This window comes from Sylvia atricapilla, chromosome 8, assembly GCF_009819655.1.
Source record: "Sylvia atricapilla isolate bSylAtr1 chromosome 8, bSylAtr1.pri, whole genome shotgun sequence".
Taxonomy (NCBI): domain Eukaryota; kingdom Metazoa; phylum Chordata; class Aves; order Passeriformes; family Sylviidae; genus Sylvia; species Sylvia atricapilla.
Window position 1 is genome coordinate 21,444,719 of NC_089147.1, and position 27,752 is coordinate 21,472,470.

The window sequence follows — 27,752 nt, forward strand, 5'->3', positions numbered from 1 at the left end:
TGGAACAGAGTAGAGGAGTAAATCATTCAGGACCTATACCAGACAAGCTGAGTGTTAATAAGATGACACAATTTCACTGAGTGTAGAATCATCTCCTTGAAGGCAAAAAATAATTTCCCATGAAATACCTTCTTTACTTAGGCTAATTAGATTCACATTTGAAAAATCTTCACATTTAGCAATGGCCTAATTATTTAGCCAACTAAATATATTGCTTAACTAAAGAGACAGTCAAAAGAGGAATTACATCCTGTTATTTGTATGAAGTACATTTTTTAAACTTCTACAGGAATTTGGGTTCAGCTTTATTACCACAGTTATTCCTGTGAGAAAGTCTGATTCCAGAAGACGTGTAATCCTCGGGGAGGAGGAGGATGTTGAGAGAGGGGATATTAGAATGAAAACGTAGATAGAAAAATGTAAAGGCTAAACCATTAAATGCAGTGTATCGTTACAGCGTGTTCCTGGATTGTCAAAGCGCCGTTTTCCATTACAGGATACATGACATTGAACTCTGGAGGTTGCTTTCCTTATTGCTTTTTAACTTATACCTCTGCTACTTCTGAACCAGATGGGTCACTTGATCCTCTCTTTTTGTTGTAGTTACAGAAAGCAAAAGGCATTGTTGTATGTTTGTGTATATTTGTCAAGTATAGTTAGAGAAATGATCGGTAATTTTCTCGTAACAAATCTATTAAATAACCCAATCTCTTCAGAAAGTAAAATATCTTCAGGAGCCATTTCAGTACAAGCATTGTATGCAAAATGGTGGAATAATTTTCATGCACCTTATAAGAGTTCGTTAATTAAAAGTAAATAGGACTCTTAAGTGGAAAATGAAATTATCCTATTGCTTGAAATACCTTGATGCAGTTTTTATTACAGGTTGCATATGGTATCTGTTAGAAATTTGAGCATGGTTGGTTGTTGAATTATTGTGTGGATTAGCTGTAGTATTTGAAGGTTCTCGACTTTAAAAGCATGTGTCTGTTTTAAATCCTACATAAATTCCTCACAGTTTTTTAGAACAGTCTGTAACTCTAACCAGGGCATTTTTAACACCACAGCTTCAAACAACAGCAGGAGCAAATCTAAAACATTGCTCTGAGTGGTTTCATAACATCATTAAAAGATTTCCATTTAATTAGATAAATTCCCCTTTTCTTTAACTTTTCAACCTTTCTCTCCTAAGTCCTACAAGGCAAAGGGTGAAAAGACTAAGTGAATTGAATTAAATATTAAAACAATAAAATTGGCAGTTTAGAGCTCATAAGAAAAAGACAGGGGAAAAAAGAACTCATGAAGAACATATATTTCATGCATATTTTAGATTTTATTTTAAAACCTTTCCAAAACTGTTATGGATATTCTTAGTAAAGAAATATTATAGGCTGTGTTGTCTCCCAGGGCAGCTAAAGTTTCCAAAAGGAAGTTCAATCTGTAATACATCTTTCACATGTTATTTTAATAAAAATGCAAATATAATTTCTGTGTTTCCACTGCTAAATGGAGACTCATTGTTTGGTCATGTTTCCCTACATCAGCAAATAAATGTAGAAAGAATAAAGTAAATTTTATTGTAAGTTATCCTGATGTGAAACATTATGTGTATGTTGCAGTAAAATTGATTTGAGGTTGAATGTGAAAATAGCTTAGCTGATATCTCCCAGATTCGTCTCTATGTGTCCAGTGGTTTTTTACATTCATGGGTTCATTGACATATATTTCCATGTTTGCAACTTTTCATGGTATTAAGTTCTTTCATTTCTCTTCACTCCAGTGGAGAAACTTTATTGGTATTCTAGTACTGTAATTTACAGAAGTGTAAACAAAAAAGAAATTACATTTACTTAGTGTGCCGTTACCATTTCTCCAGAGCAACTTGTAATTTGTATAATGGAAGTCAAGAGAAGCTGCTCACTGCATATAAGCATTGATCTGCAGTGTAAAACCAATAGATCTTTCACTCTTGTGGGTCATTAGTCTGAAATGTGCTGAAGGAATCATAGCAAGTCTTTGTCTTTCTAATGTGTCTTACTAATTAGTCTCACTAACCTGTTGTCCTTGGTACTGGTAGGAAGTGGATTTTCCACCAGTATTGTTACCAGATCCAAACCCTTTGATGCCTCGTGGTATCACAGGCAGCATATGTTGTTCTTTGTGTTTGTCTAGGTTTTGAGACACAGTGACCACCAACTTTTTTAAAGAAAGGTATTTGGTTCAAACCATCTGAATGGTGAAGTCTGTTACAATGTCGTAGAAAAGTGGTGTTATAACTAGGTTTCTTGACTAAATGGCAGTGATGTATAGATACACCTTATGTATGTGTTGTAGGCTGAAACCAGAGTAAGTTCTATGCTCCTGTATGTTGGTTTCAAGGGGAAAAGGTTGCTACCAACTAGGGTTTTTTATATAAAATGTTGATGCAGAATTCTTGCAGTGATGATGTCCACATGCCTGTCATAACTAGTTCATTCCTTTTAGTAATCAGTCAGCATCAGGAGGCTGCATTCTGCTGAAGTTATATCCATGCCTTTTTTACTTCCCACAAGAGTCGTGCGCCCATCAGCAGATTGTGTGGTTAGAGGTGATGTCCTCTACACTGAAGACTTTACTGTACAACTCTGTCAGTCTTTAGGGTGGGAAAGACTGAAGTCATGGATTGATGTGGGTGTCACAGAATTCACTGGTCACTGTGGTACAGCCGAGAGAGGATCTTGTTTGCTGAAGTTGCGTCACTGGTAATAGAGCTCTTGTGAGTCCATCCTGTCACAGAAGCTTGGGTAGTGAAGCTTCAGTGCAAAAATGGACATCACTTCCCAACATGCCTGGCCAAAACTCCTGAAGCACGTTACAGGTGCAAAATCAGAAATTAGCTTTTGAGGTGATGGGAATTAGGGCCATCTTCAGGTAAATTGTCCTCTTTGTTATTCAGGCTGTAACTGATGAAGGAGTTATGGAACAGCTCCCATGGGTATGGATGAATGTTTTAATTCGTTCAGTTGTATTGTTGCTGTGCTTATCCATACGGACAGTATGTTCATGTCCTCCAAAAATGTTTTTCTTGTTCCTTGCACAGACTTGGTGCCTGTGACTGAGTGCTACGTTTGAGGTACCTGTGGAGAATGCTTGTAATCACCAGTAATTCTGGTCATGGGCTTGAGTGCCACCTATTACCTGTTAATGCCTAGAACACTGTTTCTTTTGCCTTCCCAAATGGGTAACCAAATAAGATTTTAAAGGATAGCTTGTGCCATTTTGCTTGTCAAAGGATGCTGGTTTCTGAGTTCAGTTCAGAGAGGCCTTAGTTGTCCTGACTTACGGAGGAAATAGAAGAATAGTATGAACAACTGATACTGGATGATTTGACTGAATCCCAGATTAAAAACTGTAAATAGCAGCAGCCTATTTGGCAGGCCCAGGTTTACCAAGTCTCTGAAAGCTGGACAGTTAAGGACTGCTATTTCTACTTCTTACTATAGCATAAAAGTGAACTGATTCCCTTTGGGGGTTATATATGGTGCAGTTATATATATTGATCAGTATTTTTAAATGCTTTTAAGGGTTTTAGGCCAGGTGTTATCTGAGGACTCAGCTTCTCTGTTCCTTTGTGAGCTGGTACAAAGGCTAGGGTATTATTGAGTGAGTGACAGGGCATTACTTGTGTTTTGTCATCTACTTCTTACAAAATGCAAAAAAAGTGAAAGGAAATACAGAAAAGTACATTGATCAGTTTTTTAGTTTTGTATAGTTCTAAGTCTTCTTGCTTTTCCCCCCCTAATGCTATCACAGAAACTACAGCATCTTTATGATGAAATTGGGGTAACTTTTTTGAAAACTCTCTCTGGAATTAATTTTTATTTGTCTTTTATTTTTTGGTCACTCTGCATAATTTTCCATAATCTAACAATTCTTACTTTACTTATAGTACCTTTTAAAAGTCGGAGTTTTTGAAAGTTTGCACTAGATGTTGTTTGTTAGGGATGCTTGCCTGACATCTCTGATGGCTTCTCAGAGAGTGTCAAAGCAGTTTCTAGATGATGTAGTTGGTACATCATATAAAGACTCAAAAATGAAGCTGCTCAATAACTCACAATGGCACTGTGTGATAGTTTAGAACAGGAAGTGTAGAATAACTATGTGCAGCTGGATCTACAGGATGAAATTAAATAGACAGGAAATACTTAACCAAGCTGGAATTTAACCACATCCAAAGTGGAATTTGATGTGGAAACTAGCACCTTTAATTATATGATTTTTTTTTCCAAAGGAAAACTTATGACTGTTTGTGATCACAATCATGATTTTCTTCTGTTGACACTGAAATTCATTGATTGAACTTTTTTGATTGAACACTGATAAATTTTACTTCTCTTGTAATAACATCAGGATCCTAACCGTCTTTGGTATAACTCCCTCTGTTGTGCAATATTTAATTATTTAATAGAAATGCTTTTCTGGTTTTCCAGGACTAAATCAATAATGAGTGATTATACTTTTGCTGTTTAACAGAAGAATTGCAGCTATCCTCCCCTCCGTTATTTCTGTTGTTTTACTACGACTGCAGCGTATAGACTGACTGTGCTTGGTATTATGTGAGTTGCATGGAGTAAAACACACTCAAAACTGTGCTCTTTCCTCTCTGTCTCAGGAACTTTCTCTATAAACTTTCCCACAAACTTACTCCTTTTTCATCCTATTGTTGTAGTGCCTTGGAGCCCAGATCCAAGCCCTGCTGGGATGCTACTCAGAGAAGTATTTCCTGCTGTAGAGTGTGCAGTAGGGAAAGCACATAAAAATAAGAACATAGCAATGATGTTGGTCTGAGTATTCCAGAATTCCCAGAATCTCCAGTGTTAAAAGTTTTATAGTGGACCTGGGAAAGGAGAGCTTATGGGAAGCTGTCCACCTGCTTGTGGGACAGAATGGGATAAAAGCAGGTAGCTAATTGTCTCAAAAGTGAAGTAGCAAGCAGTGATGCTCACAGATAATCTGGTTTAAGATGGATATCAAAGGCTTGAAGAGAAGCCAAATCTCAAATACTTGATTCAAGAAGGTGATGAATGGAAAATTATTTGTATTCTTTTTTCAAACACAGTTGGAGTAAGGTGATGTCTGCTCAATTGAAGCTGTGTGACTAATAAGTAAAGGCATTTTTATGGAGAAACAATTAGAAGAATTCAAGTGACAACATAAAAAAAGACTTAAGAATGTGGTTTGAAAGTTGGGATCTCAGCTTGGACAGAATAGGGCAGGACTGAAACAGAGAAAGGAGAAGAAACAAAGGTCCTTCCACTGTCATCTGAAGCGTGTTTGGCAATGCATACTTCTACAGGCTGGAGGCAGAGGTAGTGTAAGGATATGTTAAACTGACTTTTAGAGCCACATTCAGTACTATTAGAAGGAGATCTTTCCAAAGAGAAGCTGAAGTTGTTTGGTAAGGGCATCTAAAAGGGAAAAGTTACTAAAGTCAAGAGAAAAAGAACACTTCAGAAAGAAGAATTTACATCAAAATTTAGTACTGCATAAAAGTAACGGAAAGTGAATTTGGGTTGGAAGTCGTTGGCAGTATTATTGAAAAACAATGCAATAGCCAAAAAGATGGGAGAAGGGAACTTTGAAGTCAAGGGCCCTTATGGGTAGATGAAAGGGCAGGATGATGTAAGAACCTGTTATTTTTATCCTCTAGCTCTAATCCTTGAGAATTGTAGCATAAATTATAGAATTTGCTACTTGAAAATTAGATGTCTTTATAATAAATCCTTTTCTATTGTCTTGCCTTCTATACCCATCCTTTCCCTTGTTAAAGCTGTTGGCCAGTCTTCAGCTTGTTCAGTTGCACGTTTATGTCACTGATATGTTGAGGCACATGTATCAGCACAGTTCATAAATGGAAGCAGCTGGTTTCCTCTGCACTTGTGAGAATGCGCAAACACACAACCAAGATCTTCAAATCCTCTGTATGCTTTGGATACAATTCCTATCCTGAAAAGCCATGCTGTGATTTCAATTAGTGCAGATGTGCACCAAGCCACCTTATTGGCTCAGGAAGGAATTCTTTTGTTTCAACACTTGAACTGCTAGATCTGGTTAATGTTACCAAATGGAAAAAAAAAAAAAATAACGTCACACCTATGGTATTGGTCTTGTACTCCAGTATCTGAAAAAACCTTGGCAGACAAAAAAAAAAATGTCATCTCACAGGGAAAAGCTGAATTCATACACAGGAACTGCAGGATTACTTCGACATTTTACTAGTCCCCTGTAACACCAGCAAGTCCCATAAATGCCTAATGGAAAAACAGCAGAAAATGAGATCTGCAGCAGCCTTTAGAGATCAAATTTATGTTGCTGAACACTTTTTTCAGGTCAGGTTTAAAGGTCAGAAGAAAGTGGATAGATTAAATTTACTGATTTTACCAACTTTAAAGGCCCCTTTTAGAGGTTTTCTGTTTCTACAGGAAGCCCCAATATGCTCTTAGTTGTCTGCAAAACTGAAATGTGTAGAATCTTTATTGTATTTTTCTCCTGTGAAAAAGGCACTCATGTAACAATACTTAGTTATCCCCACTGTGCTCTTGAGCAGTATCTGATTTAGATCCAAGGTGTCTTATCATCTTGGAGTAATTAATACTTCCATTAATAAAGTTTTTTGTGTATATTGATTTCATACACAGACTAAGACTCATCTATCACAAGGCCAGCTGTGACACCACAGTGACAAAAATGTTAACCCAAATTCATTTTAACACTTGTCTTAAAATTCATCTCCCTGTTTCCTCACACAATATTAATTTCTTCTTTGTCCTACATGGAAAAGTATTTTCCTATGAGCATCACTAACTTTTACATTCTGTGTTCCTTTAAATGTGAATAGAATAGAGCTTACTACCCTCAGTGAAGAAAGAAAGTGGAATAGAAAATCTTACCACAAGGGACTTTCTACATCATCAGTCTCTGCAAACACTAGTTGCAAAATGAATGACTGGAAGTGGGAGGATGACTGTGGACAATATCTTCAGAATCCTAAGTAATGTGGGAATAATGCCAGAAATGTCATTTTTAGAAACAAAACACAAGCCTTTCTGAAGGGTAGTAATACTACAGAAAGACAAGCTGAATTAAAAGCTTAGTTTCCATATATGAAGCAGAGCAGAACAGGCAGCGTATTTGTATATCTGTGTTTTGGGGGGGTGGGGGAAGGGGGGGAATTCATTTATGTGGAGTTACTTCATCAGTCTTTAAATGCATGGGCAATTCAGTGCAAGATTTTGCAATATTAGCTCAATATCAAGTCTTAATACTTCCCAATTAAAAAAAATTTGACCTGGCCTTGTGAGTGTTGCCTCTTAGGAAGATCTTGGCTATGTAGCAAATGCAATTGTTCGCTAGTGTATATGATTACTTCTAAATTATCATGCTTAAATTACAGTAAACATTCACTAGAAAAGTATTTTCAAAATTCCTTTGAATTGCCACTTTATTTAACTTTCTAGTGGGTACTTTTCTAATATGAGGTGATTTTTCAGACATGAGGTTTCCAGAGTAGTTTACAATTTTATTAGTGTCAAATTGAGCAAAGATCACAGACAAGTGTTTTGACTTTCAGCTGTGTGAATTTCCTGTGTACTCATTGGCATTGGGGATGTCTTTGGAACAGGGGAATTGAGTAATATCTGTAATTATAGATCTACCAGTATCTCCATAGTGAAGATGGAGGCTCATTAAAGAAAAGCTTTCAATATTAAGTTTTAAACACTAAATACTGTTATTCTCCAGTTCAGTTCTTTAGGATTGCTAGGATTTGAAGGGCTAGCTGTGATGAGATCTTCGTGGCTTACACGTAGTCCCATGGAACTCCACTGTTTATGAAGATTTGCAATTTTAGCCAAATTCAGTGGAATAATTCCAGTTTCAGGGCTAACTGAAAAATTTACTGAGATGGGAGCTCAAATATTCAAGCACTCAGAAAAATGCAGTTGTTTTTCACAGCCATAAACACAGAAGACTGCCTGACTAGATATAGACCTTGCTGAACTAAATGGAATAAAGCTTAACACTTGGGTCTCAGCGTAAAAACAACTTGTAACAAATGTGCACAAACTCAGGGTAGATCTGAAAATTCTCATTTTGGAGTAGAGCTGATGGGACAAATTTTAATAAAATTGGATACATCTGCAGTGGTATCATATATCAACCAAGAGGCAGACAAAAGAAATAGGAATTTATTGGAGGAATCCATCTGACTTTTCTTGTGGGCAGAATTACATCTGGCATTTGTGAGGGTGTGCCATTTCCCAGATCTTCACAGTATGTTGGCAGACTTTTTTAGCAGGCTTGGATGTTCATTCGGGAGAGCATGATCTCTGAATACATGCATAATTCACTGTAGTAAAACCAAGGTACATGTCTCCTCACAACAGACTCTTTTGCCATAAGAAAAATATCCAAAGATGAATACAAATTTGTAGCAGACAGTCAGAAGAGCAGACAAAGTATTACTCTGTCAAAATGCCAGACATTCAGAAGATATTTCATACAAGTTTCAAACATCTCCTGGTCATAGAATAGAATCCTCAGAGAATGATTATGGTGGTAATTGTGGAAAATTGGTAACTATCAGTAGTGTGAAATATTTGAGTTCTAAAAAGTGTCAGAGTCTTGAAATTGTTGAATATTTTCCAAGGACTTTATTAGCAGTGAATATTCTAAAGTTCCTTGCTCCAAGATTAGAGTGGTCAGGGATATGGCCGGGTATGTGAGATGTAAGCAATTGTTGTGGAGAGCAAATTGCTAGAAAAGCAAGTTCACAGGAAGACTTCTGCAACTCCTGTGCATATGAATGCAGTTTGTCAGGAGCAAATAGGGTCAGAAGACACTTCAGAGATTATTTATTACACATGCACAGAAGTACTGCTCTGCTGCAGAGGATTCTCTGAAGTCTGCTGTTTCAGCAGCCTGAAGCATACTGTGGTATTATTACTCCAAGGTTATGGATGTGCTTTGGACTTAGACTTGAATCCTGTTGGATTTACAAAGTTGAGTACATAAGCTTCACAGGCCTGAGGCTCTCATTCAAGGGGGACTCATGTAATTTCTCTGCTTCTGGACAAGGCCAGGCCTGCAGTTTCTAACAGTAGCTACCTCTGGCTAAACTTAACAGTTAGGTGATATGAGCATATTCTGTGATTTGTGTATATCAGTTGTGAGCTGGTACAGTGAGGATGTAGCCAACTCTTAGCTGGTTCTAGTTCACGCTGGATAAAATCAGTGAAGTGGTGGCAATAGAAGATCCTGATGCTCTTAGTTGGGTACTAAGTATGTAAAGTACTCATTTGGTGAAGCTAGAGTCTCAAACCTTAGCTAAGCCATATCCAAAAGAAGTTCTTGCTATTAGAGCAGTTTGACCTGTTTTGGTGCCAGGAAGGGAAACTTTCCATCTGACTGCATATCAAGGAAGTCAGTTTCTGAGCTCAAGTTCGGCAAACATAAAATCCAGACCAGTGTCACCATTGGGGCAGTGATGCTCGTTTGTAAAAGCTAAAGTAAAGCCTATGCCAGCATGAAATTTATTCTTCTCTTTGCATATCAGTTTGTGCCTCTGGTGACTGATTTAAAAAATTACCTTTTATTAAAGTACCATCCATGTAGAATACGTACATGGACCAGCGCAGTAAGGACCAAATTTACCTGCACAGGAGCCCCTCTCCTATGATCAATTTTTCAGTAAGTGTCATTTGCAACTGTTACGAAAATCTATCAATGTTTGTTTCTGGTACAGAGCAACTGTGCTGACTGAGCTCAGAGGTGAGAGAGTTCTGCTGTAGAACTGCAGGAAGAGCTGAATGTGCCTGCATGGTTCTTTCACCTCAGTGACAGGTCAGAGAGAACACCTCTCCAGCCTTTCTGGTGGCTCTTTGCGTATGGAAACAATAAACAAGCAATCCATCTCTTTGTGGATCTTCTTTACATCATTGATGCTAACATGTAATATTTTATAAACCAGTTATTTCCAGTTGGGTTTTTTTTTGGTTTGTTTCTTTTTTTTTTTTTTTGCTTCGAGTTTCACGAAATAAGATTTCCTTACTACAGAATTATGGAGCACAAAAGGAAAAGGAGTGAAAGGCAGTTTGTGCTTCAGATTAGTACATATAAAGTGAACAAAGCCATCCATTGTGTTGCTTTTGTATCACTGTTGTTAGATATTAATTTGATAAGGACAGACTATGTTAAAGTGGGGACTGAAAAAAAATGTTGAAACTTTTTTTTCCCCTTGACTGCTCCATCATACATTATAATGTTTATTGTTGAGATTAAGTACTCTCTATTCAAGCAGTAACAAGTTTCATAGTGGAACAAAAGTAAGCAGCACTCACGAAATTCATTTTAACAAAAAGTATGAACAGAAAGATATGAAAACTATTGATTATGTTGTCTGTGGTGACATACAAACAAAATGATAACTGCTCACATCTTTACAAGTGGAAGAATGGCAATGTCAGATTGTGCAGAGATTAACATAAGAATCTGACATCTTTGGTGAAAATTTATAATTACAATTGATGCTTTGGTAGAGATTGGAATGAGGGTGGAATCTTGTCAAATGATTTTTTCTGTTGTTCATGTCATTGCCAACTACTTAACCCCTTGATTATCAATGATTATTGCTATGGGTAAATGTGACGGCTGTAATAAGTTTTTTCTCTGATTTGTACCAGCTCTGAACATTTGTTTCAGAAGGAAACTTCTTAAGCTTAATTTTGTTTTGCAGAAGATGTTTTAAATAGTATCATACAGATACTGCCCTCCAGGACAAAGTTTTGTGAAAATGGCTGATTTGTATCTCAGCCGCCTTTACTGAAGAATATTAGAGCTGTAAACCTCAGAAAACTGAAGAAATGTAAAGAATTTATCCATGACTGCTGAGCTCTGGTTTTGAGGTACCATCATCACTTCTGTTTATTATTTACAGAGGTGTTTGATACCACTTTGCTTCCTTTGGTTTCTTACTGTATTCATGACCGGGTTGGACCATAGAGGTTGATGAGGAAGCATTGTAGGGACAGGAGTAAAAAGGAAATCCTTGGTTTCCATAGTTGGCTGTTTTGAAGAGAGAGTAAGCTCCAATAAGTACCAAGTCATCTGACTTTTCTGTAAATGAAGGTATGTCATTAATACAGGTGCATAAAAATAAATTAAAAACTTGGGGAAGACACTTTCAATGTTTGAAGAATGCATTCTACATTTTACTTTGACATGGACTAATCATTTTCATTCCCTAAAATAAGGTTATTCTCTTACACACTCTTGTTTGGCTGTTTAAAAAGTAGAAATTCTGTTTATCTAGCATAAGGAAGGGATTTAAACTCTCTGAACTAAGTAGGTGATTTTGAGAAATCCCAACTTCATTTTCTTATAAAAGCACTGAAACATGAGCTCCAATGCTGATTTTAAAAGGAGTGCTTTTTCATTTGTCTTTTCTATGTGCCTCAAATATGTCAAAGTTATTCAGTGATAGTCTAATCCAGAAATCATGGTTATAGTGTATAAATTAGCACGCAAGTTAACACTGTGAAATACATTATGATGACTTTAGTATCTATTTTTCTTACTCTCTCTGTTTGCAGGGACACAAATTGAATGGGCAAAGATTCAAGTAAAGGGTAAAAAAGAACAGGGAACATTTTTTCATGATTAATATTCTGATTAATATTCTGTAACAGAGCTCATTCCTGTTCAAAGTACTGTCTACATATAGGGTTGTAGGCATTATTAAGATCACATTGACTTCATAATTTGGAATTCAGAGATGTTCCATGTGAAGAGGAAGGGCTGCAGAAGGATCTCAAACCCTAAGGTGTTCTAATGTGTCTACGCGGTTTGTTTGCGAAGTGTATACATTTTGTGGGGTTTATTTCAGGGTAAAATAGCTGATTTCTGATTGTTAGAGTACCATCTGGGATGCTCTGCTTTGAAATACTGTTTTAGAAGCTGATAGAACATTGGAGGCTGTATGATTTGTCCACATAATTTTTGTCCATACTTTTCAAATGCACACAGATCTAGCATGTCATAGATTTTTACAATAATTCACTTTGCAATGCACCCCTAGAGGTTTGCTAGAACAAATTTGAAGTTTACAGTTGCTTTGTGTTCAGTCATTTTGAATACTTCCAAGGATGTTCTAACGTTTGATCCCTGTCATGAAAATTCTTTTTCCCTCTGAAATTTCTTTGAATATGGTAAAACTCACATGAGTTTCAAAAGCTATATAATTTTAAATGCCATTTTAAAGAACATTAACTCATATAAATATCTTCTTTTTCCCTATACACTTCCTTTCAAAAATAAGCCAATTGAATTAAACCACACAAACTAATTTGGGCACTAACAAATAGAAGAGACATTGGTTCAGGGGGTAAGGTCTCACTTATAAAACTAAAATTGCCATGTTGGGAGTATCTCCTTGAATGGAACCTTCTTTCCATAAAAGAAAAGTTTTGGAGACTTAAATGAGTCCAAAGAAGTCACTTAATTACTAGTTAGTGATTTTCTTAATTGCTAGTTGTATTCTGCACTTTTGTTTTTAATCTGTGAATTGATTTGGAACTATAAACTCTCATTTACGTGGCAGTTTACAAAATCCGTTTTTTGTCATACGTTAAAAAATGGTGCCCATATGTTTCTACTGTTTCAGGAGATACGTGCAATGTTGCACAGTGTTTTTAAAATCAGTAGCACATAATCCTGCTGTGAAAAACGGGATCATGTTGCATGTCTGAGCAGCCTCAGTCAGTATTTCCTGAGCCCAGCCCGGAGTATCTGAGCTGGGCAGTGCTGTGCACGTGCAGTCAGGTGCTAAACCCAGCGCAGCATCCACAGAAGGTGTCCCGCTGAACTCGGATACCTGTTCCTGAGGGCTGGCAAGGTTCCTGGCTGCCTTACACTTCCAAGGAGACCAAAGGGCTATGACAGTCAGCACCGTGAGTCCAGGCCAGCCGGGTGGACTGTGGTGAAAATAGAGGAGAGAGAACCATGGAGAGCCCGAAAATAGAACTTGAATGCTGGTGAAATAACAAACGCAGAGACCTCATGGTCCGAGGGGCAACATCCAAAGACACGGGGGTGTGGCTAACTTCTAATAACAATATGTAAGGTTATCTGGGGTCGGGGGTCCAACCCCAAACAAGGGACAGGGACATACATGACTTTATATGTCAGTGGTCCTGAACCAACAGCAAACTAGAGCTGGAGACATGACCTATTTTGGAATGATGCCATTAGCATCCTAATTTCCATATCCCACCTCCCATGGTCTCAGGTTTATGGTTTCTGCATAGGCTACCCGGGCTAAGGTATTACCCTTTCTATTGGCTTGGTTTCCACAAAGGAGTGTTGTCACACATTCTTAGGGAACACAGGTATTTGCTCACTTAAGTTTCAGGGGCTCCCTGCTCTCAAAATCATTTGACTTTTAGACTCACTGATATTCTGCATCCAGAAAGGTTAGTTGTGTGTCATATGTTGACAATCTAACGTGATGTTTAATTGATCAAAAACTTTTTTAAAAATATTGCATTTTTAATTAAATTGGAAAAAAAAAGTGTTTGTTGTATCATATTTCGTGTATCTTACTTTTCTCTGAAGGTGGGCAAATAATGTGATGGGAGTGGAGTCAGTTTCAGGTAGAGAAGCACAAAAAATATTCAGTAGGAAATTGAAACTTACATAGGACATCTTGAATAGCAGTGCAAAGTGAAGCCCCTACTAAAGTCTCTTACTCCCCCAGTAATATGACATTACAAAACATAATGTCTTTACAGAAAATAATGTCTTAGCAGGGATGTTTCCCCTGAGGTAATAAGATCTGGAAATAAAAGACTTACACTACTCTCCCTGGTAACAGTAGTGGTCCTGCTATTAAAAGTGGGTTTCTGAGGTATGAGCTCATAAGTTCATTAGAAACAGAAACTTAATGTAAGTATTATTGGGCTCTAAAAAGCTAATAATTAGAGGTATTTCCCCCTTGCCCTTGGAATTTGAAGGGAGTAGTTGTTCGGACTATAATAATTAATGCAAAACACTTAAATAGCTCCTTGTATTCAGAGTATTCTACAGGCAATTATTATTACCAAAATTAAATTAAGTGAAGATATCTCTGTTTAGAGTTTAGCAACTGTCCACATTTCAGCTATATCAATAATTATTAGAATTAGCATAGATCCTGACCCTCATTTATTTGTGTTCAGAAACAAAGCCATGTAATAGTCTTTCTATAATGAAAATTAAAAGGCCAAGCAATAGCATTAATGTTCTTTTAAATAATTAATTTTAATGTGTGGAAGTGTGAGCAATAAATGTTTTATTGTAAACCCTGATGTGGTAATTAATCCAAGCGATTAGGACCTAATTGCATGTTCATAGTAAATGTTATATTTGCTGTGAAAGGCATTTTGTTGGAATTGTGGTTCAGAGGCTAGAGTTGTGAGAAGAGTGATACTTGAAAGAAATATTTAACACACTTTCTCGTAACTTGATAAGCCAGAATTTGAAAGAAATACAGTCTTTATTATTATGCCAATTATATTTTTAGCTCTTCTGAGCTTTTTGTTGCACTATGCACTTAATTCTACACAATAGTGGTGCTAAAATGTGAAAGTAAAGGTAAGGATATGTAGACCCTTAAAATCAACTAGGAAGTACCTTGGGAACTGGGTGAGGTATTTGTTTTATTAATCATTTACACCTGAATTTGCAAATAATGGAAGTTCTACTGTTTCATAAGATTGGTAATTTCTGTAACGCAAAGAGTAAGTCATCCTGTGAACAGTGTTGGTTTTGGGTGCCCTGGTTGTGCTTTGGAAAGCCCTATCACATACTAAATGAATTCACATCTCCGCTGAAACTTTGGAGCTGTTCCGGAATTTCACTAATATACTGATGAAGCTTGGACCCCTTTTTTTGAATTTTATTTGTGTGGGTGGGTTTTTTCCTTCAGCAAAGTTACATTTTTTAAATATACCGTGGGCTTCTGTAGTTCTATATAGAGCTCAGTTTTGCCCATGGTAAGTCTGCCTTGTTTAAACAGACTCAGTTAAAGGATGAGTTAGCATTCAAATAGTGCTGTAAGCTTCAGAAATCTCCTGACTTACCACTTGATCATTTCTTTTTTCCTCTTCATACCTACCATGCTACATATTTCTGATGATACCATCTTTATTAGTGAAATAATACGCTCTTTCTTTGGGGCTCTTGAAATATGTTCTAACAATGATGGTAATGACTTTGATTAATATTTAATCCCCATGCTGCTATGTTCTTATAAATTACAAGATCTCAAAGGTAGCTGGGGGAGGGAAGGAAGGTTTCTGCTGAAGTGTTCCGGTATTAAAGTGCTTAGAGACAAAGATACCAATATTTCCTTATACCTTGTATCTGCTTTCAAACCTGAATTTAAGGGAAACATTTTGTACCATGACCACATTGTTGATAGGGAAATCTGTAGGATGGACTTATTGTCCAGGACACTGGACTCATTCTTGTGTTTGTTTATGTTATGTAGCTGTTGCATTCCTCTGCATCACCTGCAGATCATGACACTGAGGCCACAGGTATAGCAGTATATATTATATAGAGCAAGAGCTTGGTGAGACTTTTTTTGTCCTTTTCACACCCAGCCAGTCAGTGGTGATTATCTACTAATAATCAGTCATTGTTTCACTCTGAGTTTAACCTGTATTCATAAAACAGACCATTGTGCTGAAATAAGCACATTTAATTAAGCAAATACTCCTATTTGTTCTCTTCTTGTTCAAGGCTATTTTAATAAGCAAGAAATGGGCTTGTTTAAAGTATTTACTTAGAGAGCTTTCAAACTGAGGATTAACTGTCTAGAGAATTAGAAATTCTCTATGTATTTGTAGTTACATAGATTCTCTCAATTTGCTAATATACTGTAAATATTATGTACACACCAAACTTGAATGAATTCAACATATGGTTGATGTTTACATAATTTATGAGATGCCACATTATATTAATGGAACTAACCATACACAAGAAAACAAATGTTGCACTATCATCAGGGCCCTAAATTAGCCGTACCTTATTCTGTGCTTCCTGAAGTGCTTATTTGTCAGGTCAAGGATCCTGGGATTGTGTTCAAAATTGTGACAATTATGATTGAAAGCCAGTTATCTCATTGTTCCAAACATCGTCAATAATATTGATGCCAATTTTTGGAGTATGTCCGAGTTTGCTTTTTGGTCTAAACACAACATTATCCTCATATTAATAGATGAGTTAGACAAACCTAATAAAGAGTTATTTTAAAAGGATGAAAGGTGAAAGGAATGTTTTCTCTCTTTAATTAGCAATTTAACAATTTTTTAAGATGCATGTCTTTCTCAGTGAGGATTAAGTTGGTTTTCAGTGAAAAAAAAGTGTGGTAAAGTGGTTCTGGGATACTTGGAGAAATGAAGTGGCATGCTCTCCATCATAGCTTGCTTGATTTGCAGCTTATATTTTATTGATGCTAATACCCTATACTCTATAATACCTTTCAACATAAAATTTCGGTCATTTCAGTAATGTTAAGTAATTAAACCTCCCACTAGTTCTGCCAATGGAGGTGTATTTATCATTATAACTATTTTGCAAGTGGGTAAACAGAGGCAAAAGAGGTTGAATTATTAATCAAAGTAATAAAATCTCTGGGCTCTTATCTCTCAGATGATGTTTAGTACTTCCTCCAAAATTTTGTTTAAAATTCAGTATAATTAAATGTATACATCTCACTCCCTGAGCTTAATAAACTCACATAAAACTATATACTGAATTTGAGAGAGCATATTTGAGAGGTGTTTTTGCTTTTTCACAGAGGAGCTGACTTAAGGGAGCATTGTCAAACCAAATTCTTTAGCTCATTCTGGCAAGGCGAATTAAAACCTTAAATAATTTTGTACTTTTCAGGGAAATAGGAGAATTTCTTTATTTGGGATCACATTTCTCTACACCAAAAGTAGGTCCATTACTGCTCTCTGGCACATGTGTTTCACCTTATTGTTAAAGTTCTCATCTACGATGTGAGTACACATCTCTGAGGTAAAGTCACACAATTATTTTGCACTTAACATTGCTTAGAAGAACTCCTGGAGAGTGCCAAATTTAAACATTAGTGATCAGAATTGAAAAATATTTCCAAACTGATTAAAATTAAAAATAGATTGGTAATCTATGCATAAAATAGTTGTTTTCTTTAGCATGCAATGGCAGATATTGAAGGTTTTCTGCTACTGATAGATACAAGTATGGCAATAACGAGAGTTCACTTCAGCAACAAAGAAGCTGTTCAAGTCTGAAAGCAATCCTCTCCTTCTGACATGTTGGCACCATCATAGAGGAAAATGTCATGGTCAATATAAGCACATTTACTGACAGTTAGGTTTTTTCGTATGTTCCTGAAAACTGTTTGAAACTTGGCTTTTATGGAAAACAGAAACACTGGCCACTCTGAATGATAAAACAATAGTTTATGGCTTAGTCATTTTCCAGTTATAAAGCAATACTTTCATAAAAATAAACAAGGCATACAGGAACAAGCCAAAACAATTACTCAGAGAAATTGTTGGATTCTTGCTGTCTTTGCTTCCTGAGTTAAAACAACTGTCTCCAGTAGGAACTGGAGAAAAAGCAGCGGGTTTTGTTTCATTAAGTCACTGCTTGCTGTTCACTGAGATAAGATTTATCACTGAGATAAAACAGAGTTCAGAAATGCAATTGATACTGTCTAGGTACTTTCTAAATTCCTGAATTACCTTTTACAGGAATAACAGGTACATAGATTAAAATAGCGTTCATGTATTTCACTAATTTACAGACTGAACATTTCCCAAGTGGATAGTTACAAAGAGCTTTTGTCCTTTCTAGAGAAAGTAAAATGCAACTTTAAAGCCACAAGCACCTTTATTAGTAAAGGTCATGTTGATTATTTAATTTGTAGGGGTTTGTTAATTATTTCTGGAGGTTTGTTAATTATTTCTGCATACTGTGAGTATTTTATTATCTTTATCATCATGACTATTCTGTTGTAGCTTAGTAAGGAAAATAATTTAACAGTAATTTCAAGCAGGAAGAGGTTGCAAGTAAAAATGCTCAAAACTGAGAGATTCGAGAGATAAGGGGTCAATAAATCTGCTAACTTGACAGTCTTGCACATTCCAAGTAGTGTGCTCAGATGTTTCAGTGTTAAAGGTAGGTTCTAAATTGCTCCCTGCTCTTTTAAATTCACATAAGTACTAAGACAGATGAAGAGCTTTTGCTCTGTCATTCCAAGAAGATTCCTTCTGGTTCCTGTTCTGAGGGAAGATGATTTCATTGCCATGTCTCACAGTGGGTGGGACGTGGACTGCACCCCATCTGTGCTCAGGCAGTTCAGAGGCTGCAATGCAGAAGTCTTTCAGACTCTTGTGCTTGTAAGAACACCTGGAAGCCTTGTGTAAGTTCTCCCGTCTGGAGCAGTTACCTAGTGGTTCATTCTCCAGCTCAGGAGTTGCCATGTGTTCAGCCTCACTCTTTCCAAGCCCTGGTATTTTTGCTAAACTGCAGCAGATGAGACTGATGGCAGAGCAGAGCTGAGGGATGCCTCTTCTGCCCAAGAGTGTGGCTTCATGCTCTCTTTGTGTGCAGAGTGTAGGAAACTTAACCAGGTCCAAAAGCTCTGACTTGGTTGTGTCTGTCATGTAATGGAGAAAGTCTTTTGGCGCCTCAGCACTCTCAGTCTTTCACTGGAACTGCCAGCACACTGGAAGTTAGATGATTTCTGTAGTGCTTTACCGAGTCGTGGTATTTATCAGGAGTGTCACTACGTAACTGTCAAGCTTTCTGTTTGCTTGAAAAATTCCACCCTTTAGATGGATGAGAGTGTGATGTCATCATAATTGCGTTTTTATGTAAATGCTTGCTATAAAATAGTTTTGGATTAAATGATGTGTTCCTTTCCTGTTGGCAGAATATAACTTGTCTTAAATGGCAGCAGACTGTTGTATCTGTTTTCCTGAAAGTTAAATATTTTGATTCACACTTACGATTTATTGATTTTACATTGTTACCAAATGGCATTCCCAAATCAGCTCAGAATACCATGGTTCAAAATCCTGTCATTCATATGATAAAGTTGTTTTCATGCAATCCACTCTGCAAATGGGAGTGGCAAGGAAGGTGGAAAAGCTAAAAAGAAATACATTTTAGCAGGTAGTAAGTTTGAAAGCAATCCTAATTTTTAGTATTTCTGTATGGTTTTGAGGCAATATTGCTTCTTTACTGTTAAACAAAAATAAATCCCAAATTGCAAGGCTGTTTGATATCATCTTGCCCTCCATTTGTTTGGAACTCACTCAGAAAAAAAAGATCTTGATCCTGATTGTGCAAACATTCCATGTATGTAATCCAGATGAATTTGTGAACACAAATTCAGTGTAAGGCAAGGCTTCTCAGCTTGGACAGAACACCTTATACAGAATTGCATTCACCAAAGACACAGTTGTGCTGGTTTCGTGAGGTCACCTCTTCAACACTCTCTGTTTCTGTGCTGCTGACACTTTTGACACCCTTAATTTGCTGCCTTCACATCTGCTATAGCTGGTGCTGTAAGAGCTTAGTGTAGGTCAGAAGAAACCTTTTGGGTCTGTGTGTGATAAAAATGAGAGAGATGGCTTACAAGACAAATTACTGGTGTGTAAACTCCCCAAATCTTTCCCGTAATGCTACCAAAAAAAAAAAAAAAAGACATGAATGTGGGACTATCCAATATTCACAGTACCCTGGCATATCTTATAAGATGCATCAAAGAATTCCTGAATATTGTAGAAGTGAGATTAATATGATATTCTCTATTGACTTTGTCCTCTGCTCTTGTATGCATCCTATTGAATTTTAAAAGCTCTTAGGTTACAAACAAGTGACTGTATCTCCCATGTGTCTGCAATACATGAATGTATTTTTCTTATTTCTTTCTTTTTGTTTTTTTTTTTTTAATCCCACAAGGAAAATGGCTTTTTTCCCACCAGAGGACTGTATTTAAATAAAAGGACTGCTCACAGTGCCTAAGAATGGTATTGCTTTGTGCATGTGGACATACAAACATGCATGTACATAATTCAGCCTGCCATCCTATTTTCCTGGTGCGGATTTTGGTTCAGCCTAGCTCTCTGGCTTGTGATACAATGGTACCTTCCTCTTGGCATAGAAAAGACACTCATTAAATTTTGAGCAGCAGAAAATAGTATCACATCATGAAGCAGTAGCATCTGGTATACTCTATGCCAAAGGAATGCTGTGTGTGCTAATGTACCTGATAGCCTTTAATGTTTTATAGGTTTTCTAGTGTACAGTATTCCTGCCTTTCACTTTCTGTGACTGCTCTGCCCAGTTGTCACATGTCCTTCTATCATAGAATCATCAAGGTTGGAAGAGACCTTTGAGGTCAAGTCCAAGCATCACCCAGCACTAGCACTGTAACCCCTAAACCACATCACCCAGCACCAGATCCTGATGCCTCTTCAACACCTCTGGGGTGTTGACTTCACCACATCCCTGGGCAGCCTATTCCAATGCCTGACCACTCTAACAATGTAAAAAACCTTCTAATATCTAATCTGAGTCTCCTCTGTCTCAGCTCTAGGCCATTTCCTCTTATTCTCTGTAGGCAGACAAGAGACCAGTCCCTGCTTCACTGCAATCTTATTTCAAGCAGTTGTAGAAAGCAATGAGGTTCCCCCTGGGCCTCCTCTTGAGACTAAACAATCCCAGGTTCCTCACTCCTTCCTGTAAGATGAGTTTTCTAGATCTTTCTCAAGCCCTGTTGCCCTTCTCTGCTCCAGCACCTCAGTCCCTTTCCTGAAGGGGGCCAGAACTGAGAGCGGTACTCAAGGTGTGGCCTCACCAGTGGCGAGTACAGAGGGACAGCCACTGCCACTGCCACTCTTCTTGCTGGCCACACTATTCTTGCTACAGGCCAAGATGCCATTTGTCTTCTTGGCCACCTGGGCACACTGCTGGTTCATACTGAGCTGGTTGTGCACCAGCATCCCCCTCCTTCACAAAGATAGATATACATACACGGTAATTTCATTTTTCTAGGCAATGTACATTTTCCAGGCTCTTGGAATTTCTCTTTGTTGACTGTCTCGTCCTTTGATTAAAGATATTTTTCTCATGGTTGTGTTAAGTACCTTTGGGTTTTGAGGGTAAATAGGACCCCAAAACACTCTATCGTAGTCTAAGGTGTGTAGGTGGATATAGAGTATCTTCTGAGGAGCCTGTTAACCTTCTTGTTAGTGGGAAGAGAACTTCCTACTGGTGAAATACAAAGCCTTTATACCAGTGAGACAGGATACTTTTACTCTCCCACTCAAAGCTAATGCTGGCTGACAGTTAATTGTTAGAGTAGGTAAGAGAAGTTGGCTTAGGCATTCTTTTGTGTACTTCTGTCTGGACCAAAAGCAGTGGCAGCTGCGAGAGCCTGTAGGGTGAATTTCTAAGGAAGTCACAGAGGAACTTTGCTCTGAATCCCAGTGAGATATAAGAAAACCTGGGGGTTTAGGGCAATTCGTTCCTGTACACAATTGTAGCATGCTGCAGGAGGGTGGCCTGTGGCTTCTGTGATTGTAATTTAGGCTTGGGAAGCTGGGTTACCGTAACTACACTGGTCATGGCTGCATGGAATTCCACTAAAAGTAGAGACAAAGTCAATTTAAATACCTGAAGAGGAGGGTTGAATTAGATTTCTTTAAATCCCTATCTGTTCAGGTTAAATTTTATTTTGTCTCCACTTTGTTAATTCCATTTTGTGGATTGTACTGCTACAAGTTTGTTTTGCAAAGAAATGTTATACTTGGAAAAGAATTGTCATACACTGAGCTGTTAATTTCTAGATGTTTTAATGTCAAACAGTTATTTAAATAAAAATATAAGCAAAACCATGGAGGAATGCAATTAAATGGCAGAAGTGATTTTTTAAGAAACCCAGAAGACAGAGCTATAGCCTTTGAGATTTCCTGGCCTTTATTTTACAGGATCTAAAAAGCAAACTCTCCTATCTGTATCTCAGTACTTTTATGTTGTCTTTCCAAGGAAAAGGGAGTTGGATGCAGGCCTGAATTAGATCTCATGGGGATAGTGTTCTGTACCTTAAATTACAATCAGATGTATTTTACTTCGGATGAAATTTCCAGCCTAAAATTGGTAAGAAGCCTAATTATTTGACCAGGTTACTATTTACGTAGACCACTGTAGAGCAGTCTGTCATTTATCCAGAGCTGGCAACATGTCACCCTTGAAAGATTTTTATTTTGTGTTTGGAACAGTTTTTTTAAAAAACCATCTCTCTGTTCATTAAATAAAAAACTAAAAAATAGTAGAAATTGCTATGGAGATGAGAAGTTATATAAAGTGTTCATTTTAATTCTTCAGAATGTAAAATTAGCAAAGAGGCTTGGGCATTTACAGGTTTCCAGTCTTTCAGGGTACTCAGTAGCTCCAGAACATGTACAGGATTCTTGTGCCCTTTGGACTTTGATTGTCAAATAGCAAATGATGCCCATATTTTGAAATCGATCATGTATTCTTTAGACTGGAGAGTATGGAGAAAGGAGAAATAGATATATTCTCACAGTAGTCTTTTATCTGTAGGCTTATGTTCTTTTTCCAGTGAGTAGAATGCCTAAAGTGATCTGATAACTGAAGTATGCAGGATGAAAATACAGAAATTTTGTGATTCAAAGGCATAATCATATGGAGGAAAATTGGAAAATAAGACTGTGTCACTATTACATCTTTTGGAGTGTCATGATGGTGATGTTATAGATAGAACTGAGATGGTGTTTTATTTGTCAGACCTTCCTCAAAGTTGTTTCTCACTGTGCCTTAGATGTTATCTCTGGCCTTAAATTTAACACTTGCTGCTCATGCTTGAAAATTGCTATTATTCACTGAGTTTAGACAATAGTTAGTGAAATAAGTTTTAGAATTATAAAAACAAATTATGTGGAATTTGTTTAGTTAATGCAAAGTCTAAGCCTTTGTTTAATTAGTAGATTAATGAAACTGTAGTGGACCTTTACATGGCTCCTGGAACACTTGTGGTTGGGGTAACCATCAGCAATGCTAAATTCAAAATGGCAGCCTTGTTCTTCATAAGATTGGAATCAGCATTTACAGTTTAGTAGACAAGTAGTGCATTGTGCAAGTTGGTACTTAAATGTTGATGTTCTGAGTAAAGAAAAGTACTTTTGAGAGAAGAGGGCAAATAAAATATCTGTGTGGAAACATGAAAACCTCTAGATCTTTTTCTGCAAAGCAGTAACAAGTGCTGCAAAGTCAGCATTTTCAAAGCCTTTATTGTAAACAAGGTACTGATGTTTAAGGTGAGGGAATTTGTTAGTCTCCTAGCTGTATATAGTCATCAGACTGGACTTTTAAATTAAGCAGCACAGTCTGATTGACTCTAGTACTGTAAAGGATCATTTAGAATTATAATACATCACATTTTAAGATATGGACATTAGTCTTAGCTGCCATGGGAAAGTGTAGTCTGTGGAATGCAGAGGTAAGGAGATACATTTCATTTTGAAAGGCTGTCGTTCTAGGCGTATGCAGATTCTTTGTCACCTCTTTATTACCTTAATGAAAGGCAGTATTTCCCAGAAGTTTTTATGTGTGTGCGTGTATGACAAATGTGGGTTGGGAGAGACTCTACAGAAATAGCATGCTTCATGTGGTACCTCATATAAAATTAGTAACATACATTGATTTGTTTTGATGCTTGCAGGGATTCTTCCTGACAGTGTCACCAGAAGCAGTATTAAAAGTGGCTGCTCAGGCTTCTGCCAACAACAAGATCTTCAGCTTGAATCTTTCTGCACCATTTATAAGCCAGTTCTACAAAGAGCCGATGATGAAAGTCATGCCTTACGTGGATGTTCTTTTTGGAAATGAAACGGTGAGTCTTAAGAGAGTAACGGAAGTGTTAGTTATCTCTTGCACTTAGGTGTTTGTGTCTCAGAGCCTGCTGCCCCGGGGCATAGCCACAAGCTGGGCCAGTGGAGGTTCAGTTTGCGCATCAGGAAGAATTTCTTCACTGGAAGAGTTGTCAAGCACTGGAGCAAGCTGCAGAGGGAGGTGGTGGAATCCCCTTCCCTGGAGGTGTTCAAGGAAAGATTGGATGTGGCACTTAGTGCTGCAGATCTAGTTGATGGGGTGATGGTCAGTCAAAGATTAGACTTGATGATCTTAAAGGTCTTTTCCAACCTTGATGATTCTGTGATTCTCTTTTTTTATAGAGGGAATCTGACCATGTCAGGTGTCACTAGAAAGTTAAATCTATGATCACTGGACTGGGATGTGTCAATAGACACCAAAGATGTCACATGACATGTTAGAGGTTTACAACTTGCTCATTCTAGCAGGAAATAGCCAACACATTGGTGCTTTGTAATAACCGTCCATGTGCGTAAGGTCCTCACCCTGAATTTAACTCTGCTGGAACATATGAAGGGCTACCACTGAGCTCCTGTAACTTGATTCCTTACCCACAGTGCTGCTATTAATAGTATTTTCTGTCATGAAGACAACTCTTTGGGGAGATGCAGAAGGAGAAAACTAAGAAATAGAGGGTTGGTTTAAAAGTTTTCATTGATTTTATGGACTGGCAAGCCATCAAAGGAAGGCTTATCTTTACTGTGTAAGTTGGCAAACAGATTGCATGAAAATCTGCCTGGAAGTCCATGTTAATAGACCAAATTAATTCAGATTTCCCCTTTTTTTTTTTTTTTTTTTTTTTTTTTTTTTTACTTTAGAAAGTGTTCTTAAGTACTTATTAGTTTTCTCAGAAGGAAAAGTTGAAAAAAGCCTTGAAATGTGAGACACGCCCAAATGAAATTTGGGGTTGTCACTCAAGATAACTACATGAGAACAGGAAAGTGATGGAAAAGCAACTTACTCCTGTCAGTGGTTATTTCTGATTGTGAAACAGGGACTTGCACCAATACAAGTCAGTTTAAAACTATTATCCATATGTGTCCACATAGGGGCTAGCATTGTTATAGATGTAGGACTTTAAAAAAATTAAAAATACTTACTTTTAAAACAAAGAAAATTTCCATGTTTTTAAATGCAGTAGGCTAAGGGAAACATTTTAAACTGAAGTTAGCTATACAGAAAAAGTATTTTCCAGACATTGTTCTTGCTATTTCCAACTGCTACCTTTCTACATCTTTGCTTGATACAGTCCTCACAAAGATGGTATTGAGTATTTATATTTAATAGCAGTATAATTGCAACACAAAATCCTGTCAGATTTCACAGATTAAGTAATTCCAAGTCTAGATAATTTTGGAGTAGAAGATCTTCATAGAAATTTCTGGGATTAAAACTTGAAAGTCTTTTATATAACTGTTGCTCCACTGACCTATTAGGATAATTGAGATCGTAGTGGTGCTATTTTTCATAAGTTGTTACTTTTCGTGTATTTTATAAGCAGTAGCCCATGATCCAGGTGACAGTCCCATTTCAGAAATTTTATTCAGATTAGGTTAATTCCCTCTGTCATTTCAGTTTGTTATGGTATTATTCACCTGCTGTCAAAAATATTGTGTAGTACTGTTGTGTTTGTTAAAGTTAAAAATCTCCTTGCATTTTCTGTATATCATTTCTGAAGCATCAGGGAAAAAAATACTATTTAAACTTAAGTGATTATCCTTAAACTCAGCAATACAATATATATGAATATTTCAGAGTACCAGCCTCTTTGTTACTTAGGCTGATCATGAAACCCTGGTCATTTTTCAGTCTCAGCTTCCTGCTGGCTCTTGCTGCTTTGGGCTTGTTGAAATGTTGTTTGCAGTGGTTTTTTGTCTTGCCTTTCTGTGTGACTTGAAACCATGCTCTTGGCATTATGTACTTGTAGTTTTGAGTAGCTTCTGTGTCTTCTCATTGTAAGTATTTCTGCTCTCTGCATATGGTTTTTTGATGAAGAGTAGTTGCAAAACTCAAAGCTCAGTCTGACATGTTCTGCCTTCTGGTAGCTCCCACCCTTGGTTTTGGTACTTTTTGTTCCTCCCATATGAATTTCAGCTACAAGTACATTCACAGGGGTTTTTTGTGTTTGTGTATATCTTGATGGCCATGAACCACTTCAGCTAGCCAACACCAAATTTTAATCCATTTGCTGTGATTTCCTTTTGCTTTGCGCTACGTTTTCCATCAGTGTAAGCACATAAGTTAACAAATACGCAAGGCATACTGAGTTGTGTGGTTGTTACTTCATTAGTACAAACAATACTCTTAGACACAATTTTATTCTTCCCTATATTTATCTTCACATTATAGTCCAATAAAATTCCATTGTTAAGCACTGAGCTGTTTATTTTTTGACTAATACAAAAACATCCAAGTGCAGCAAAATTCCAAATTGCTGCCATTCCTAAACTAAAAACAATTGGCAAAGTGATTTTAAATTACATCTTCTACTTAAAAATTTACATCTGAATGGAGATTGGTTATTTCAAGTTTCAGCCAGATGGTAATTAAAATGGGCAAGTTATAAACCTCTCAGAATAAATATTCTAGTTTTGAATGTAAATGCCAGCATACCCTTAACTGCAGTTTAGACACTGAATGCTGTGGTAACAGCTCAGTATATCTATCAATTTCAGCATTAATTCAGTGACCACTGGTGTTTTGATAATTTATTTTAATCTCATTTATAACCTACCTAAACACCTTGTCTTGAATCTTACGTATTTATTAACAGTACTTCATATAACAAATTTAGTACAGAGCATTCAGAAAAGGAGTAATTATTTGGTCATTGCAGCTAACCAAGTAGGGCCATTCTGCAGTCATTATCTAGCAATACATGACTGAAGAACTTGATTATTGTCATTGCTTTTAATTTTTATTAAATTAAGGGTTTTTTTAATAGTGTCATTTTGCAAATGGTTCTTAGCAGTAATACCTTCCAAGCTACTATAATCACTGGATAATTAACCTGCCAGGATTAAGCACACTCTACTTTGCCTCAGGATGCTTAACTCTCAAATAAGGTCAATTATCTCCTGATGATAACTGCTTTGTCACAAGTTGCTGCTTAATTCAGCTGTAAAACTCACCTTAGAACACATACTTTACAACTCAGAGTAACTTTCAGTAACAGAATGGTCGAAAGAGTGAAAGCTTTGAAAGTCACATCTTTACACAGAGTTGTAGAAAGTTTCCTACACAGCAATAATTCTAGGCAAGTAAAGGAGTCTAAATTTGTATGTATCACTTCCCATTTTCCTGGTTAGGGCTAAGTGTTGATGTACTTTGATGCAATACAAAGTCAATACTCAGCACAGGAATCTGAATTCCATTTCCAGTCTCCCCAAAAGATGTGAGTTACAATGGCATCTCCTCAGGGAAGGAACTGCCTTGAGGGAACTGTGTATTTTTGCCTGTGCACCTGGGTAGCAGTTTCTTTAGGATTTAAGGGACACTGCAAGGCTTTCACATAATTAATTGATCTTCACATCTGGCACCAGTTCATGACTCAAAGGAATATTTGTTGATATTGGTGTGGTAAAGATCTGGGTTCTCTTGCTATATGTAGGCAGGGCATCACTGAAAAAAAAATAGAATTTAGAAACTTTAGAGTTACAGGCACATTGAGGTTTTCATCTAGTGCTTTACAACAAAAACAATAAACCAATGATACA

At 37.0% G+C, this 27,752-nt stretch overlaps 1 protein-coding gene across 2 annotated transcripts in view; it reads left to right on the forward strand.

The window, feature by feature from the left end:
* ADK (adenosine kinase) overlaps positions 1–27,752 on the forward strand; it is a 273,346-nt gene that overhangs the window by 170,074 nt on the left and 75,520 nt on the right. For both annotated transcript variants that reach the window (XM_066324073.1, XM_066324072.1), the window contains exon 7: positions 23,828–23,998. In XM_066324073.1, the coding sequence (XP_066180170.1) occupies positions 23,828–23,998 (171 nt within the window). The remainder of the gene's footprint in view (positions 1–23,827; positions 23,999–27,752) is intronic.